Below are 16,850 nucleotides of genomic sequence, written 5' to 3'. Positions count from 1 at the left end.
CATCTGTGGTGATATGACCAAAGTCAGGTGTTTACCTACTTAATAATTAAAACCTGAGTAAGTTTATGAACTACCTTTTTATGTTGGTTTGTATAGTTACTGCCCTTATAACACTAACCCAAGTTTCTGATTCTTGACTGATACAGTTATAAAACAGAACACTAAAAGCTAATGAGAACCTTCACAACATAAATATCATCTTACTGTGTTTGTGTAACTCTATAAAGATAATGGTAGTTGTTACATTTCGTGTTACTTTTAGATATTAAAAAATAAACGAAGCACCATCTTCGAAAACTTTTCATGCTGGTGTATTGTTGTAATATAAACCATTGTTTAACTGTAATAATCCACTTCTATGGATAAAAGTTTGTTTATTAAATATTAAAATATATTTCTACTGCAAATCTCTCTATTGTTTTTTTAATGAATTATTTAGTAAGAATCACTTCATAATTTTCTCATTAAGTACTGCATACTTTAGTTCAGTAATTGTGGATTTGAAGTGTATTATAAATCAATGGGGTACACTTCTCATTGGTGGAACAAGAAATCGGAGTATGTGGCTCAGCATTAAGAGTGATAATATAACAGTAAAGTCCTAGGTTTAAGTCATATACAGACAGCCTACTTTACAGTTCAACAAATAAAACAATCATTTTTGGCAAGTGAGTTTACACTGGTTATGTCATTGAATACTGTTGCTACTATGAAATGGCCTAGGCTGTAATCCACAGGAGATGAAAAAAAATTAAACCACGTACCTTATATTTCATTATATCCTCTAATAATGATGAACTGTAATTTGTTTTCCGAACTGCTTGCACTAAAGCTAGTGAATTCTTTGCTGTGTAAATACATAACCTATGCTTCTTTTCCAAGACATATACTCGAACATGTGACAAAAAGCTTAATTACAGAATAAAACAAAATGGATATTGTTGAAATTGTATCACAGCTCAGTCGATATTTTGTATATTATGTGAAGTTTCTGCTGTTTACCTTTCTTGATAAATATTCTTTTCTCTTTCTGTAATCCACTTCTTCCTCTTGACTTTTGTTTATTATAGTTTACACGTATCTTCGTATGTCTTCGACATTCATCATAAATCCAAGTGATTATAACAGTACATTATATCATTCAAAAGAAGAAAACAGCAATTTCGTAGGTGTTTAATAACGAAAATGGCCATGGCTTTATAACTTAAAGATTGGTATATAAAGAATTTGCCTAAGTTTTGTGAGAAAATTCTGATTAGTTAGATAATGCAGCAAATAAAGTTGTACAAAATTACATTGTAGAAAGTAAAGGCTTGGGACCATAAACTCCCATATTTCCATTTACCCCTTACTTGGCAACTCTGCAGCAAGCTTGAGATTTTATAATCCTAAAACTTTGACTTCTATTCCCAAAACTAGCCCAGTATGATAGTAACACTACACTACACAGTCCAGAATTTACAATCTAAAGTTACTTTCCAATATGTAGTAATACTACAGTAGAGTTGCTTATATTAACATTTCTAGTCCAAAATTATTCCCAAACATGCCCAATTTATATAAACTGAAACCAAATTTGATACAAGAAACAACAATCTAAATCTTTAGTTAAAAAAGACACCCACAGTAAACTTCAAGTATAAAAAAAACTATTAAAAGATGTCACCAGTTGGTATATACATAACTATTAGATTCTGAAGATGCAATTAGATTTGTTTTACTTTTGCAGCAGTGACAAGTTTAGAGTGCGATTACAAAAATTTCTTGTATCTCAAATAATTATCCAGTAAGTTCACATATAAAAACCAGTTTGTTTTATCAGTAATGCTCTGTTCATTTGTGTCACTTAGTAACAAAAGTATGCCTGAAAATGTTGTATGTACATAATACTTTCATAATTACTTGATGTTAATGTTGCTGAAGATAAAACAAGGTGCAAGCTGGTACACAATGCAGTTGGGTTGTTAAATTTTAAAGAAACATCCAGTGTACAAGCATCTATATTTTATTGTATCAACAAAAGTTACAGTATGTATTACACAAAGATATAAAGAAATTAATCCTGTCAATATGAAAACAATTTCTCATTCCCAATGCTGTTTTATATTTTTTTCATATACAGCAAGAATTAAAAATGTATTTAAACAATTTGTATTGTAACCAGTAAAATTCTCTTTAAAGTTCCACTTGTTAAAAACCAAGTTGCAAAGTAAAGATTAAATAAGTAAAATTATTTTACCAGAAATCAATAAAGTTTTTACCTATTTCAAACCTTTAGAAGGTTAAGAATTCACAAATTTGAAATGTAAAGAATATATTAAACACGTCTGCCATATCCACTGCCTGCGAGGCCTTTCGCCTGCTATCAGGCCTCAAACTGAATGGAATTTGTCAGACAATCAGTTTCATATTGAATCAGATTATTTTCAAATTTTTTATACAAGTCATTTACCAAACACATTTTTAGGCAAGAATCATAACAATCGTTACTTATTTACTTTATGTTAAATAAAAACTTATAACAAAAAGAATAGTATAATAAAGATACACAAAATATATTTTATAAATGAATTAAATTGTTCTCGAATATAAAAACTTTCAATACAACAGTTTCCATATGTATATGTTAAAATAAACCATGTATAATTTCTTAGTATCAAAAAATACATCACATAGTTATTTTCAATAGTTAGGAATGTTTAACATAAGTAACATTTTATATGACATTTATACTTGTGAGGCACCATAGTTATAAAGAACAGAATTAACTGAGAACTGTTTCCTTTATAAAACTAATCAACATTTTCAAGAAAATATCATTATTTCCCTATACCCCACACCAATTTTGTACAGATAACTAGGATACACAATATCTCATATTTATCCAATATTACAGAATGCTGAGAAGCATTCCACCATGGGCATCCACAGAAATATTTTCAAAAGAAGTCGAAACATACGTATGGGATCGGCTTTCACAGTGAAAGTCAACAGACTAAATAAATGTGTTATGTATGCTTAGACAAACACAAATATACAGTTTTAATAACAAATTAATTAACTTTTTAGTTTCACTCGATGTTACCTTTAACTCGTGAATTAATAGGTGAATTTTTTGGGAAAATGCCACTTCTTTCCAATTCTTGGAGGCACCCAGGCATTTCACACAAACACCTCAATTTTGAAACAGTAACAAAACCCTTCTAACATTTAAACTGCATTTTGAATATTCAATTGTGTTAACCATACTTACAAATGGTAATTTCTTACAAAATTTGCAGCATCATTAAAAATTCATCAAAGTAAAGCCTCTAATATCACTTGAAAAATGTTTCTAGATAAGAATTCATCATCCATGAATGTACAGTACACACCTCTCGCAAATAACTGATTCCTTCAGAGGTTTCCTCGTCTGTCCTGATCTATCTCAATAGCTTCAAACAAAGCTTGGAAATTGCCTGCTCCAAAACCCTGAAAAAGTCAGTTCATGAGAGAATTGAATAATCAATATAAGGAAACGTATCACCAAATTAGTACACTGCTATTAATGAAACGGAAATCTCCACAACTCATCAATCAAGAACTATAGCTCTTGGAATTAGTGAAGCATATCATTGGGTTTGCCCAGGAGTTTCACAACAATTCTAACAATGTACAGGCAAAAACCATCTTAAAAAGCACACTCAAGAGCTTAGGCTGCTAAAATATCAATTTGGATTTTCTGATTGTTAAATAAAATTCATCCATTTGTTTTTCGTATTATTGTTTCACAAGTCTTAAAAGAAAAAAAGCTTCATTAAATGTTTTATTCAAACCTACCGAAAAAAAACAAACTGCATGTGCCATAGAGCTATTTTTGTGTTGACTTTTGAAAGAAAAAAGATATTTATCTGCTTTTCATTGCTACTGTCCAAGTTTCTCTTCTAAGCCATTCAAACACCAAATACTACAAGATATACTCTGACAACCTTTCCAGCCCAAGCACCATTCTAGTAATCCTTCTCTGAACCATTTCCAAAAATTCAATGTCTTTCTTTAGGTAAGGAGCCAAAGACTGAATGAACACAATACTCCAAATGTGGCCTAACCAATGACTTATACAATTAAATTATAATCCCTTTAGACTTGTATTCAATACTTTTGTAGATACAATCTAGAATCCTATTTTCCCTACCACTAGCAACAGCTTAGATGGCTTCAGAGACTGATCAACCATTACACCAAGATCCTTTCTCTTCATGACACTGTTAAGGTTATTCCCATACAAATTATACTTATAAATCAAATTACAATAACCCCTATACATTAAATTACATCCATTTATTTACTCAACTCACTAGATGATCTAAATCATTTTGTAAATCAGTAGCATCCTCTTCACAACCACCAACACCCAAGATTTTGATAGCATCTGCAGGTTTAAGTAATTTACAGACTATTCATCAGTTGTAAATCAAAATGAGAAAATGTACTAAGACTGAGTACTGAGGTCCTTCACTTGTAACATTAATCCAGTTTGATTGAAGTCCATTTGTAACAACTCTCTGCTTTCTTCCATCCAGCCACTCTTCTATACAATTAGTTTACTTATCCCTCACACCTGCAGGTTTTATGTGGCACCTTGTCAAATGCTTTTCTCTACTCACATTCACCAAATCTACACCCTTACCCTCATCTACATAAGTAGTACCTTTACAAAGAATGTCAAAAAGATTTATTAGGTAAGATTTTCCCATAGAGAAACCATGTTGACTATCCAATAAAATTCTAGACTTTATAAAGTATCTTTTAACAGGCTTTCCAAAACTTTCCACACAACTTATGTAAGACTAATAGATCTATAATTACTGGGACAATTTTTATCACCTCCTTGGAAAAGAGGAGTTATATAAGCTATCATCTGATCCTCTGATATATGTCCACTGAAAAAAAAAATGGTAGTAAGTAGCTGACATATCCATTCTTTAACCTTCTTAAAATTCTTTGGGTAAATAATGTTATATGGACAAGGAGCCTTATTGTTTTATAAACTTCCCAATTTTTTTCTTAACCAACCAGTCTATCCTTACATCCTAACCTCAGCCTATCATTTCATACCCCCAGTTAATTCTGGACAGTATTCCTAACAAAATTAGGTTATGTCCTCTTTCTTTAAACTCCTTGTATCTATTAATTAGGTTCTCTGAACTACCTTTCCCCACATGCTTTACAAAAACTAGATCTCTACTAGCTTTCTCAGTTCTATCATATGGGTAACAATCTACTTCTTATGTCCTTATTTACCAACAGACTATTCTATCCACCTATCTTGTCAAAAAAAAATCACCATAACTATAACCTCCTCACCATTCATATCCTTATTTAACCATCTTGTTTTCATTCTCTCCAATAGTTCCTCATCTGCAGAAGGTATGGGGTTAAATTTGTTACTCAGCAGAATAACCTCATTATAATTAAATCCACTAATTTTAGCCCTAATGGTACTCTTCCTAACTTCCTGAGTGTCATTGTTAGCTGATGTATTAATTTCCTCCTTAAGTCCTGCTACCATTTCCCACAGTCTACACTTATCTGTATCTATTGTCTCTACTTTAATTATGATATCCTCCAACCAACAAACTCTACATACAAATTGCACATCTTCATTACTAGTTTCCATAAAAGTACATGTCAGTCCCAAGTTCCCAAATAAAACCTATTTATTGCACTCATTACACCTAACAAACTGTGACTGCTTAACTACACTACACTAGTTTTAACCATTGTATTTATACTTGTAAACCTAAAATAATACTCAATATCAAATACCAGTAGCCTATTGTCAACACTGTCACTGTTAAATATAATGTTCAAAAACGAATTATATTATTACTATTATTTATAACCAGTTTGCCTTCACACTAAAGTAATAACATTTAACTATACACAACATAGAAACAGAACTTTATTAGAAGTGGCAATAACTGGCCTTAGATGTACACATTATGTCAATAATAAAATATATTTAGCATTGTTTATATTATAACACCTATATCTGTAGCCTGAATATAAATTAAAAGATCTAAGTTGACAATAATGTAAACATTAAGAGACAACAAACTAGTTTTTTAGATGGAGACACGGTTTAGATTGGTTGTATTTTTAGTTTTTTTAAGAGCCAGTGGTCTCTTTAATTCTATCTGATGTTTTACATATTTTATCTATGCTGTTCTTTTTTCTTTGTTTTACTTATTTTGCCTTCATAACTGTTGTTTAGCACAGATAGCCCTGTTGCTTTGCACCAATATACCCCAAACAACCTACTTTTTAGTTTCTCTTTCATTATATTATTGTTTTAATTTTTTACTTTTAGCTTTGATTAACCACAAAACACAGATATAAGAAAATCATTTTTAACTATTGTTAAAATGAGATAATTCAATCCAACACATTTCTTTCTGACTCGAGCACTACCAGTGGGTCTTAAACAACTATTTATGTTCTCTCTCTACAGACCACACTTACAACCAACTTTTATTGTAGAACTTATGATTTCCTTAACCTACTTACAGAGTGATTATGTCGCTGAATGGCTTCTATGAATAAAGTTGGTCTATCCTGCATTGGTTTAGTGAATATCTGTAGCAAGTAGCCATTTTCATCAAAGTCCACCAGGATATGAAGTTTTTGTATCTATAAAGGGATTAGTTTCCTATTATATGAACAATGAATTTCACACGAGGGTTATTGATTTAATTTATAAGTATTTACACAAAGACATGGCATCACTTATAACGTGTGGTGCAACACTCAATAAGTAGTCTTATAAGCTTGGAAATAATACCAAAATATATCTGTTCATGGGAGGTCAAAATTAATTTTTGGTGTAAAATATGAATTATTTGTTACGAAAGAAAAATGAAGTTTGGGAAAGAATATATACATAGCATGTTTTTTAAGAAGTGGTGAATTAAACAAGTTTCACACATCAAAACTACATTGTTTCAAAGCTGTGATTAAAAGACTTGCATTCACTGCTTATTAAAGGTCAGTAACTTTAAAAGGTGGTTTTAGAAACAAACCAGCCTTGGATCTGTATTTTATATAATATAATGCTTTAAAGATGTTGGAAGTATAGATTAACATTTAACACCAGCTTTAACTTACTTTGTACGTCAAATTGAAAGAAACAGCTCCTTCATTCACAATATATAAGAGCAAATTACATGTAACTTACTATATTCAAGTCTTCTTCTATCTTGACCTTTGAGTTTTTCAGTTTTTCCCGCAACAGTTTGTAGTATGAATCTGGTATGGTCAGAAATTTCACTCCTCGGGCATGAAGGTTAGTGATCTGTGATCCAAGTTACAATAGTTTAGAGTAATAGCTCTCCAGTTCAGAAAAAGGAAATCATTTAGAAACAGTAATGATACATATTTTTGCATATTTTCTAAATGTACTGTAAATATATCTGACTATTCACTAATGAAATATTAACAAGTTATTCTTAGAGAATTAACATTCAAAGAAACTATGGGCCATTAAGACTTTTAAAACTAAAATAGAAATAACAGAATTCTTTCAAGATACTGGTTAGAAATTTACTGTTCTCTATGTCTTTAGTTTGAATCTTAATTAAAAAGAAGTAAACTAATCAGAGATTATTGAAAATAAATTGTTTACTTTTATTTATTTATAATAAATATATCTTGCATCCTCTGCTGGGTTACTTTTTCTTATAAAACGTGTATAATGGAATATAACATTCAAGTCAAAATGTATTGATGATAAAAACTTTTACATTCAAAAATAATTTGCATTATAATATCAATTGTGCCCTGACAATATGACTCTTAACAGATTTAAACTGAATATTTGAAATACACAACCTATAAATGGTTAACAAATGAGAAGTAATTTACTGCTTTATTAAGAATTTTGTGACATAGCTCCTTGAAAAATACCAGGAAATTCCAAAGTTTATTGAAGATACATATGATGAACTTACAGTTTGGATAATATTGTCAGTGTTCAGAGCAATGTGTTGAATTCCTGCACTTCCATAGTAATCAACATATTCCTGAAAAGAAAGTGTTACACTGTTAGTTTCAACAGATTTACTTTGTTATTCTCTACATTATAGTGGCTTTAATTACCTTCCCATATAAAGAATAAAATACTTTATTAAATAAGTCACAAGTATAGCATCTTCCAGTTCAATGTAATCTACTACACTTGAAGTTTATTTACATCATAAAACTTATTCATAAACGTTTTTTAGGAAGAGTCACTTTTTAGATCAGATTAAAAAAATACATCATGAGCATAAAGGTACTCACTATCTCAGGATTCTTAACATATCTGTTAAAGTTTAAGACATAAAAATATAAATAACAGCATTCAAACTGTTACATTTTGGGGTGCATATCAGTAGTCTGTAGTTAACATGATGTTGAGCATCAGTTTTCTTTATTGTAGCATCAGTTTCTCATTTATTATAACAACAAATATGTAATATGAAATGAAAGCTGTAAAAATGTATCAAATGCATAACATTATTAATGTCAAAGGTTAATTCTAATTTTAAAATAATCATCACTGAAGCAAATAATTCTTTTAAAATTAGAATTAACCATTCTTACAAAATGTTATGCTTTGATAAATTCTTATTGAAACACACATACACATTAAAGGTTTCTAAGCTTATTTTCAAATAGCCAGTGAACCTTTATACAACAGATATTGCTTACTGTTGTAAGGACTGAAAAAGACAGTGAATGTGGGAACACACCATCATGTAGACTCACATACTGAGGTTAATTTTATTTATATAATGTATAATGCTTTTATTATAGACCTTACAAAAGTGTTTTACTTGTTTTTTGTTCTGACAATTATGACAAGAAATCAGTACACGTTGACCATATCAGTGACTTTCAATTCTGGAAACCATAAGAAGATGAATCAGTACATGTTGACCGTATCAGTGACTTTCAATTCTGGAAACCATAAGAAGAGGAATCAGTACACGTTGACCATATCAGTGGCTTTCAATTCTGGAAACCATAAGAAGAGGAATCAGTACACGTTGACCATATCAGTGGCTTTCAATTCTGGAAACCATAAGAAGATGAATCAGTACACGTTGACCGTATCAGTGACTTTCAATTCTGGAAACCATTAGAAGAGGAATCAGTACACGTTGACCATATCAGTGACTTTCAATTCTGGAAACCATAAGAAGAGGAATCAGTACACGTTGACCATATCAGTGACTTTCAATTCTGGAAACCATTAGAAGAGGAATCAGTACATGTTGACTGTACCTGTGGTTTGTAATTCTGGAAACTATGAGAAAAAATTCAGTAATAACTTGCCTGTATCTGTGATTTCTTCTTTCCAGGTGCTGGTTCATTGATGGGAATCTTGATAGTTTCCTCCCTGTTAGTCACTACTATAGATCTGAGAGATGAGTACTGTGTGTGAACCTGAGAATCATCTACTGACCAGAAACGGTGAAACATCAAGTTTTTCTCATACCTACAGAAAATTCCAATCCTTAACAAAACATGTAATTTATAAACTTGTTACATGTTAACTTTTGTAATTTTCATTTGAAATTTGGTAAAAAATAGGAAATTCTATAGATGCTATTAAACATTTTAACATTCAGTACTACAGTCAACCCAGCCTGACAAAGTAACTAGTCAACCTAGCCTGACAAAGTAACTACAGTCAACCCAGCCTGACAAAGTAACTACAGTCAACCTAGCCTGACAAAGTAACTACAGTCAACCCAGCCTGACAAAGTAACTACAGTCAACCCAGCCTGACAAAGTAACTACAGTCAACCCAGCCTGACAAAGTAACTACAGTCAACCCAGCCTGACAAAGTAACTACAGTCAACCCAGCCTGACAAAGTAACTACAGTCAACCCAGCCTGACAAAGTAACTACAGTCAACCCAGCCTGACAAAGTAACTACAGTCAACCTAGCCTGATAAGTAACTACAGTCAACACAGCCTGATAAGTAACTACAGTCAACACAGCCTGATAAGTAACTACAGTCAACCCAGCCTAGTAACTACAGTCAACCCAGCCTGACAAAGTAACTACAGTCAACCCAGCCTGACAAAGTAACTACAGTCAACCCAGCCTGACAAAGTAACTACAGTCAACCTAGCCTGATAAGTAACTACAGTCAACACAGCCTGATAAGTAACTACAGTCAACACAGCCTGATAAGTAACTACAGTCAACCCAGCCTAACAAAGTAACTACAGTCAACCCAGCCTGACAAAGTAACTACAGTCAACCCAGCCTAACAAAGTAACTACAGTCAACCCAGCCTGACAAAGTAACTACAGTCAACACAGCCTGATAAGTAACTACAGTCAACCTAGCCTGATAAGTAACTACAGTCAACCCAGCCTGATAAGTAACTACAGTCAACCTAGCCTGATAAGTAACTACAGTCAACCTAGCCTGATAAGTAACTACAGTCAACCCAGCCTGATAAGTAACTACAGTCAACCTAGCCTGATAAGTAACTACAGTCAACCCAGCCTGATAAGTACCGTTATGTTTAAAATAAGTTTTAGTAGACAACATATTTCAATAAAAGAATATTAATAAGTGTTGTATATCTGAACATATTTTGAAACAGTGTTATTATAAATTACTTTTAATACACCACATAGCCTATAAAACACCTATAATACAGATTTTGTAAGTGTTTGTTTCCAGGATATCACTTATCTATTCTATACTGTTTCTATCATTATACATCAATTTTAATATGTATGAAAATTATATATCAGTAGGTATACATTTACCCGTTAAAGCTTCAACTGTGTGGTGTTTGTACATTACTGAAGCTAGTTTGACTGTTGTGTTTGTATGTTACAACAAAGTGCACTGAGAATCTAATAAGGTGAACATTCAACTCGGTAACTTGAGTAGCATAACCAGCAGAACATATTATGTATACAACTTACCATTCAACCACTGAATTCATGTGGTCATCAGGTTGGTTCCCCACACAGTGGTCAATGAACTTCAAACCAACATCAGGTCTAGGACAAGATAACATTATAAATACATAAAAAACTCTCAGTATTTCATTAGAATGGTTATAATTAATTGTTGGCTTCAATTATTTTCATGTAGACAAATATTTATCTCCCAGTTTTATGGAGTGTCTAAGGAAAGCCAGGATCATAACTTGAAAATTGTAATCTGGCTATATTGCACTTACATTACACATACACACAACATAGTTATTTAATAATTTTAATGTTAAATACACAGTCAACGAGGTGTATTTCATACAATTCTTTTGAAAAGTTTTGCTTCCTGAAAAGTTTTTGCTGATTGTGACAGGTACCTGGTGGGTATGCACAAATATAGTTTTGGTTTTGCTTCATCACGTAGGAACTCCGAGAAATAGACAGTTAACTGTTTACCGGCAATAATATTTATTTGCATTTATGTTTCTAATATGCTATTAAGTTCAACATAATTAAGTGTTTTGCTCGTGATTTTCGTTTTTATTCAATGTCCAGTGCATTATGCTGCAGTGTCCAACAGTAGTCATTAAGCATTGATGGATTCCAGTTGCCCTGATATCGTTTTGCCATTGTAGCAATGTCCTGGTGAAACTGAAGATTTCGATGAAATGGTACGTGATGGGCAAATTTGGATGTGATTTTCGTGATCAGCAGCCAAAATCTATAAAGAACACCCCAAAGAGTTCAAGAAGCAAAAACTTTGTTGTGCAGTGTTATACAAGTACCTACTTTACAAAATATTCATTGAAAATGTGCACCTATCAAATAAAACATTCACCAATATATCCATCAAGAGGACAAAGTTTTAATTTTGTTAATACCTATAAACTAAATATCTCAAGCCATGTCACACCACTAGTGGTTTCACAAAGCCATATTACCTTCCTAATAAAGCTTTAAAAAATAAATCATTCTATACTTACAATTTTGAAAGTAAAACATCATCACTTAGTGGCTTCTTATATCCTGGAAGGAACAAACCATTGTAATCACCTCGTTCTACAAATGTGTGCATTGTGTCTCCAAACTGTAGAAACACGGGAGAACACAGTGTTAATCCATACATTACATATCAGCTAAAATACAGACTAAACATGGGAGAACACAGTGTCAATCCATACATCACATATCAGCTAAAGTACAGACTAAACATGGGGGAACACAGCATTAATCCATACATTACACATCAGCTACAGTACAGACTGGACACAAGCTGTGTTCACTACATATTCTACAGGGTGTTCGGAAAGTCGCTGTGCACTTATATATTTATTAACAGACATGTTTCAATATAGAATACAGGAGGTTAACATGAATGACAATTATAAACAATGTTGAAAGTGACCCCTGTTGGCATCAATACAGGCTTGGATCCTTTTTATTTTGTTTCTAAACACTGCTATCAGTTGCTGGGAGAACACAGTATTAATCCATACATTACACATCAGCTAAAGTAGAGACTGAACATGGGAGAACACAGTGTCAATCCATACATCACATATCAGCTAAAGTACAGACTAAACATGGGAGAACACAGCATTAATCCATACATTACACATCAGCTACAGTAGAGACTAAACACAAACTATGTTCACTGGGTATTCTACAAGGTGTTCGGAAAGTCACTGTGCACTTATATATTTATTAACAGACATGTTTCAATATAGAATACAGGAGATAAATACTAATGGCAATTATAAACAATGTTGAAAGTGACCCCTGTTGGCATCAATACAGGCCTGAATCCTTCTTATTTTGTTTCTAAACACCGCTATCAGTTGCTGGCTTGAAATGGACTGAATGAATGCTGTTATCACTGCTTTCAAAACTTCACAGTGACTTTCCAAACACCCTGTATGTACTTAACAATACATGACCTGATACTGACTATACACACCTGAAGAGACAAAATACAAGCTATGTTCATTAGATATTATATGTACTTAACAATACATGACCTGATACTGACTATACACACCTGAAGAGACAAAATACAAGCTATGTTCATTAGATATTATATGTACATAACAAAACATGAACTGATTTGAGTACACACAGTTATGGGTCATGTCTTCTCCACACAACGAACTGTTTGAGTACATACAGTTAAGGGTCATGTATTCTCCACACAACGAACTGTTTGAGTACATATACATCATATTTAATAAGTGATGGTAACTTACAGTTTGAATAATAGCAAAACGCACAGTTCCACAGTCGTCTGTTTCTTCCCAAATGTCTTTTACAACTGTTGCTCCTCGTTCTTTGGCCCGCTGAAAATAGTACATGTAAAGCTATTAAAATATTTTCTTAATAACCTTGTATTTATTCAGACCTCACAGTGATAATAAACATTTGAGTGGTATATATTATTATTTATTATGCATTGCCAAACCAAATCATAAATATACTTTTTCGTTCTAAAGTTTCTAATTATGTGTTATATATTTTGCCTAAGAGATGCCGCTGTATAACATACATTATAAAAGTTATAAACGTTTGTGCGTTATAGAATATTTCTTAGCTTGTTTCGTGTAAGAACTTCCCTAAAATGTTAAGCTATAAAAGTTATTAGACAATACCTCTGAAAAACCACGTCGAAAGTGTTACTTACTGAGTAAGTCGTTTAGTCATGACCTGATTGAAAGTTTTGATGGCGAATTAGCATTCAATACTTAAACTAAAAACGTGCAATATAAGTATCGCCAGAAATAAGATGTGTGTACTTGTAGTTCATAATTGTGTTGCATTCAGGTGTAAGATAGCTTGAAATATTGAAATTACTTTTATTTTCTCTATGACTTCGAGACAAAGTTTTTCAGTGAGTATATTTTTCGTTCTTCATCTTCTAAAGTTATCTTATACATGGTACAACGTTGTACTGTATGCTTACACCGTAAGATATTAAAATAAACAAAACTTCACACAACACCCAAGTGCACTTGTTACCTTAACAATCGCATCTAGATCTTCAACGGTGAAAGCGATATCTCTAACTCCGTCTCCATGAGCTACGAGATGGTCTCCGAACTCTGTTGGGAATAAAATGAACTTCGTCACATTTTGTGAATAAACATTTTGATCGAACTGAAAAGTGACAAATTAAAGCAGCAAATAATATTTTTGTTTCTTTATTGTAGAGTATGAAGCTACATGATAATGTGTCTGTGCTGTTTCCACCATGCGTATAGAAACTCCATCTTTAGGATTATCAGATCACCGACATCAGGCTGGGAAAGAACTTAATTTTGTACTTCAGAACAGCTGATCTGGGTATTAATACTTTTATTGATAAGGAGAGAACAACGTTTCGACCTTCCTAAATCATCTTTTTTAACCAGCCGTTCTGAGACACATTTTTACTTCAAGTGCGTTTCTTGTGATCATGAAGGATATTTTATTTATTGTTGTATAATTAGGCATTCTATTAATATATGATTGCGTTTCACATGATATCTATAGATATAAAATAGTTTAATCGAGTTTGTACAGATATAAAATTATTACAAGATACCTATTAGTATAATTTTTTTTATTTGAAGTTAAGCACAATGGGCTATCTGTGCTCTGACCACCACGGGTATCGAAACCTGCTTTATAAGTTTGTAAATCCGCAAAAACCTCTGTGCCACGGCTGTTAGTACATTATAAAGATTAATTTTAAACAATTTATAGTTGTAAAAGACCCTCCAGACAAGTATAATTTTTAAGACTCCTTATTTTTGATACATCAAACAGACAAATTCAGGCGCATCTTACCCCAACAAAACATGCTCGCTCTTTCAGCTATGGGGGTGTTATAATGTAATGGTCAATCCCACTATTCGTTGGAAAAGAGTAGCCCAAGTGTTGGCAATGTGTGGTGATAACTTTCTGCCTTTTCTCTGGTCTTTCACTGCTAAATAAAAAATGGTTAGCGCAGATAGCCCTCGTGTAGATTTACTCGAAATTCAAAAACAAACAAGCAAGAAAACACCTTGCCAACCATAGCTGTGTTTTACCTTTGTTATGTGGATTCAGAGCTGATTTGAATACAAAAATAATTCTATTTTGGTTCACTGCGTGAGCCACTACTTCACGAGATCCTGTTTCCAAACCCATGTAACCCAAAGGTTCGAAACCCATTCTGATGCAATAATAAGCAGCAGCCTGCAAAACAAAAGTAAAATAATTTCAGTAAATAAAATGAAGTAAAAGAAAATCTAGAAAGTAACGTAAAAAGTTACCTACACAACATGTATTCCCAACAGTGCATCTTTTAAAATATTCAACAACTGTTAAAAAAGAACAAACAAACCAACGGCAATTCAATATGACGTTACAATACGACAACATTAGCACAGGTCGTTGTTTTTAGTAAATATGCGTTTGTTCAGCCAATATGTGTTTTGTCACTAGGTGTTGTCCTGAGAGAATTGAAGAAGTATTGAGGTAGCGTACAGAACAAAAACAGCTATAGAACAAATTTTATTGTAACGCTGCAATTATTTCTTATTTAACTGTATTTTTGGAACAGAAAAGTAGCTTTTGTTATAGCACAAATTGCACAACGGATTATCTACGCTCTGTCCACCAAGAGGAATCGAATCCTAAATTTTATTGTTGCAAGTCTATAAAATTTTCGCTGACCAACTGGAGGACCGAACATAACGAGGAATGTAATTAGTACTGCTCATGCGTATTATAATTCAGTGTTTCAATAATGTCTTAAACAAAGTGAAAAAAGTTATACATCTTACTTTTTTGTCTTAGTGTTTGTTCAAACCGTTCGTGTTGCAAGTTTGAAATTCTGAAGTGTTTACAAGTTTTCCTAAGTTATTTCATAACATCTCTCTCTAATATAATGTACAGAATTCATAACATGTTTGAAACGATTTTTTGATTTTGCTTAAAACCGGTTCATCAGGGTTGTAGGCTTATTGATTCCTATATTATTGGAGAATGTGTCTGATATTGGTGTAGGTAGATTTATAAGGACTTCGCAGTTTCGTTGTATTAGTTAAGCAGAAGAAGAGAAATATCATGAAACAGTGACGATAGTGAACAAGTGGGACTGGAACCAGAGACTCTGCTTGCGGGTGATAAGACTTAAACTACGTCATCGCATCTCGAATGGGGTACTTCTCAGTTTTCACTCCAGTGTTATGAATTGTGGCAGGATTGTTGAACCATGACAATCGGCTGTTAAGTTTTAAATTCGTTTTTCTGACACTGTTTATTGTTTGAAGTTCGACTTTTCAGTCTTCCTGAGAGACCTGCTATTCTATGTCTTCTTGCTACTGATTTTATTAAACACTTAATTTTCACGATGTTTTGTTTCGTGCAGCCAACTTCAGCTTGAATACAGCACTGGATATAGAAGCTATCAAGCACATTTTGTGGCTAAGTTGAAAAATAAGGTCAACTCTTCCCCCCACCTCAACAAATGTTCTACTAATGTATCTCAAGCCGGCTGATATGGATATTAAAACTTTTATTAAAATAGAGAACAACGTTTCGATCATCTTTAGGCTAACCAGCCGTCTTGAGATACATTTTTACTTCACGTGGGTTTCTAGTCATCACGAAACGTTCAACTCATTTTTTAACATCTGAAAGAAAAGTTATTAAAGTTTTTTTTTTTTCTCAAACTTAGTAAAAACCGCACCTCGTACCTACTTCATCGTTACATCTACACTATAAAAGTGGTTGTTTTCCCTTCAACTAAGAAAAAAGGTTCTACTTGAGTCATTACATAAACAAAACCGCACAATCAGGTGACATACTTCTGTCTCTCTTTCTTGAGAATTTTATAAAATTT

At 32.6% G+C, this 16,850-nt stretch overlaps 1 protein-coding gene across 5 annotated transcripts in view; it reads right to left on the bottom strand.

Annotated features, from left to right (window-relative positions):
* Positions 1 to 1,989: 1,989 nt before the first annotated feature.
* Hpd (4-hydroxyphenylpyruvate dioxygenase) overlaps positions 1,990 to 16,850 on the bottom strand; it is a 41,235-nt gene continuing 26,374 nt past the window's right edge. For all 5 annotated transcript variants that reach the window (XM_076507688.1, XM_076507689.1, XM_076507690.1 and 2 more), the window contains 10 exons: positions 15,052 to 15,199; positions 14,000 to 14,082; positions 13,234 to 13,323; positions 11,974 to 12,077; positions 10,979 to 11,056; positions 9,358 to 9,520; positions 7,989 to 8,060; positions 7,217 to 7,333; positions 6,550 to 6,672; positions 1,990 to 3,471 (listed from right to left, as the gene is read on the bottom strand). In XM_076507688.1, the coding sequence (XP_076363803.1) occupies positions 3,397 to 3,471; positions 6,550 to 6,672; positions 7,217 to 7,333; positions 7,989 to 8,060; positions 9,358 to 9,520; positions 10,979 to 11,056; positions 11,974 to 12,077; positions 13,234 to 13,323; positions 14,000 to 14,082; positions 15,052 to 15,199 (1,053 nt within the window). In that variant the 3' untranslated portion in view covers positions 1,990 to 3,396. The remainder of the gene's footprint in view (positions 3,472 to 6,549; positions 6,673 to 7,216; positions 7,334 to 7,988; positions 8,061 to 9,357; positions 9,521 to 10,978; positions 11,057 to 11,973; positions 12,078 to 13,233; positions 13,324 to 13,999; positions 14,083 to 15,051; positions 15,200 to 16,850) is intronic.

Source organism: Tachypleus tridentatus, chromosome 6, assembly GCF_004210375.1.
Source record: "Tachypleus tridentatus isolate NWPU-2018 chromosome 6, ASM421037v1, whole genome shotgun sequence".
NCBI lineage: Eukaryota > Metazoa > Arthropoda > Merostomata > Xiphosura > Limulidae > Tachypleus > Tachypleus tridentatus.
The sequence above is the reverse complement of the archived record's forward strand: the minus strand, read 5'-3'. Positions and strand labels throughout refer to the sequence as shown.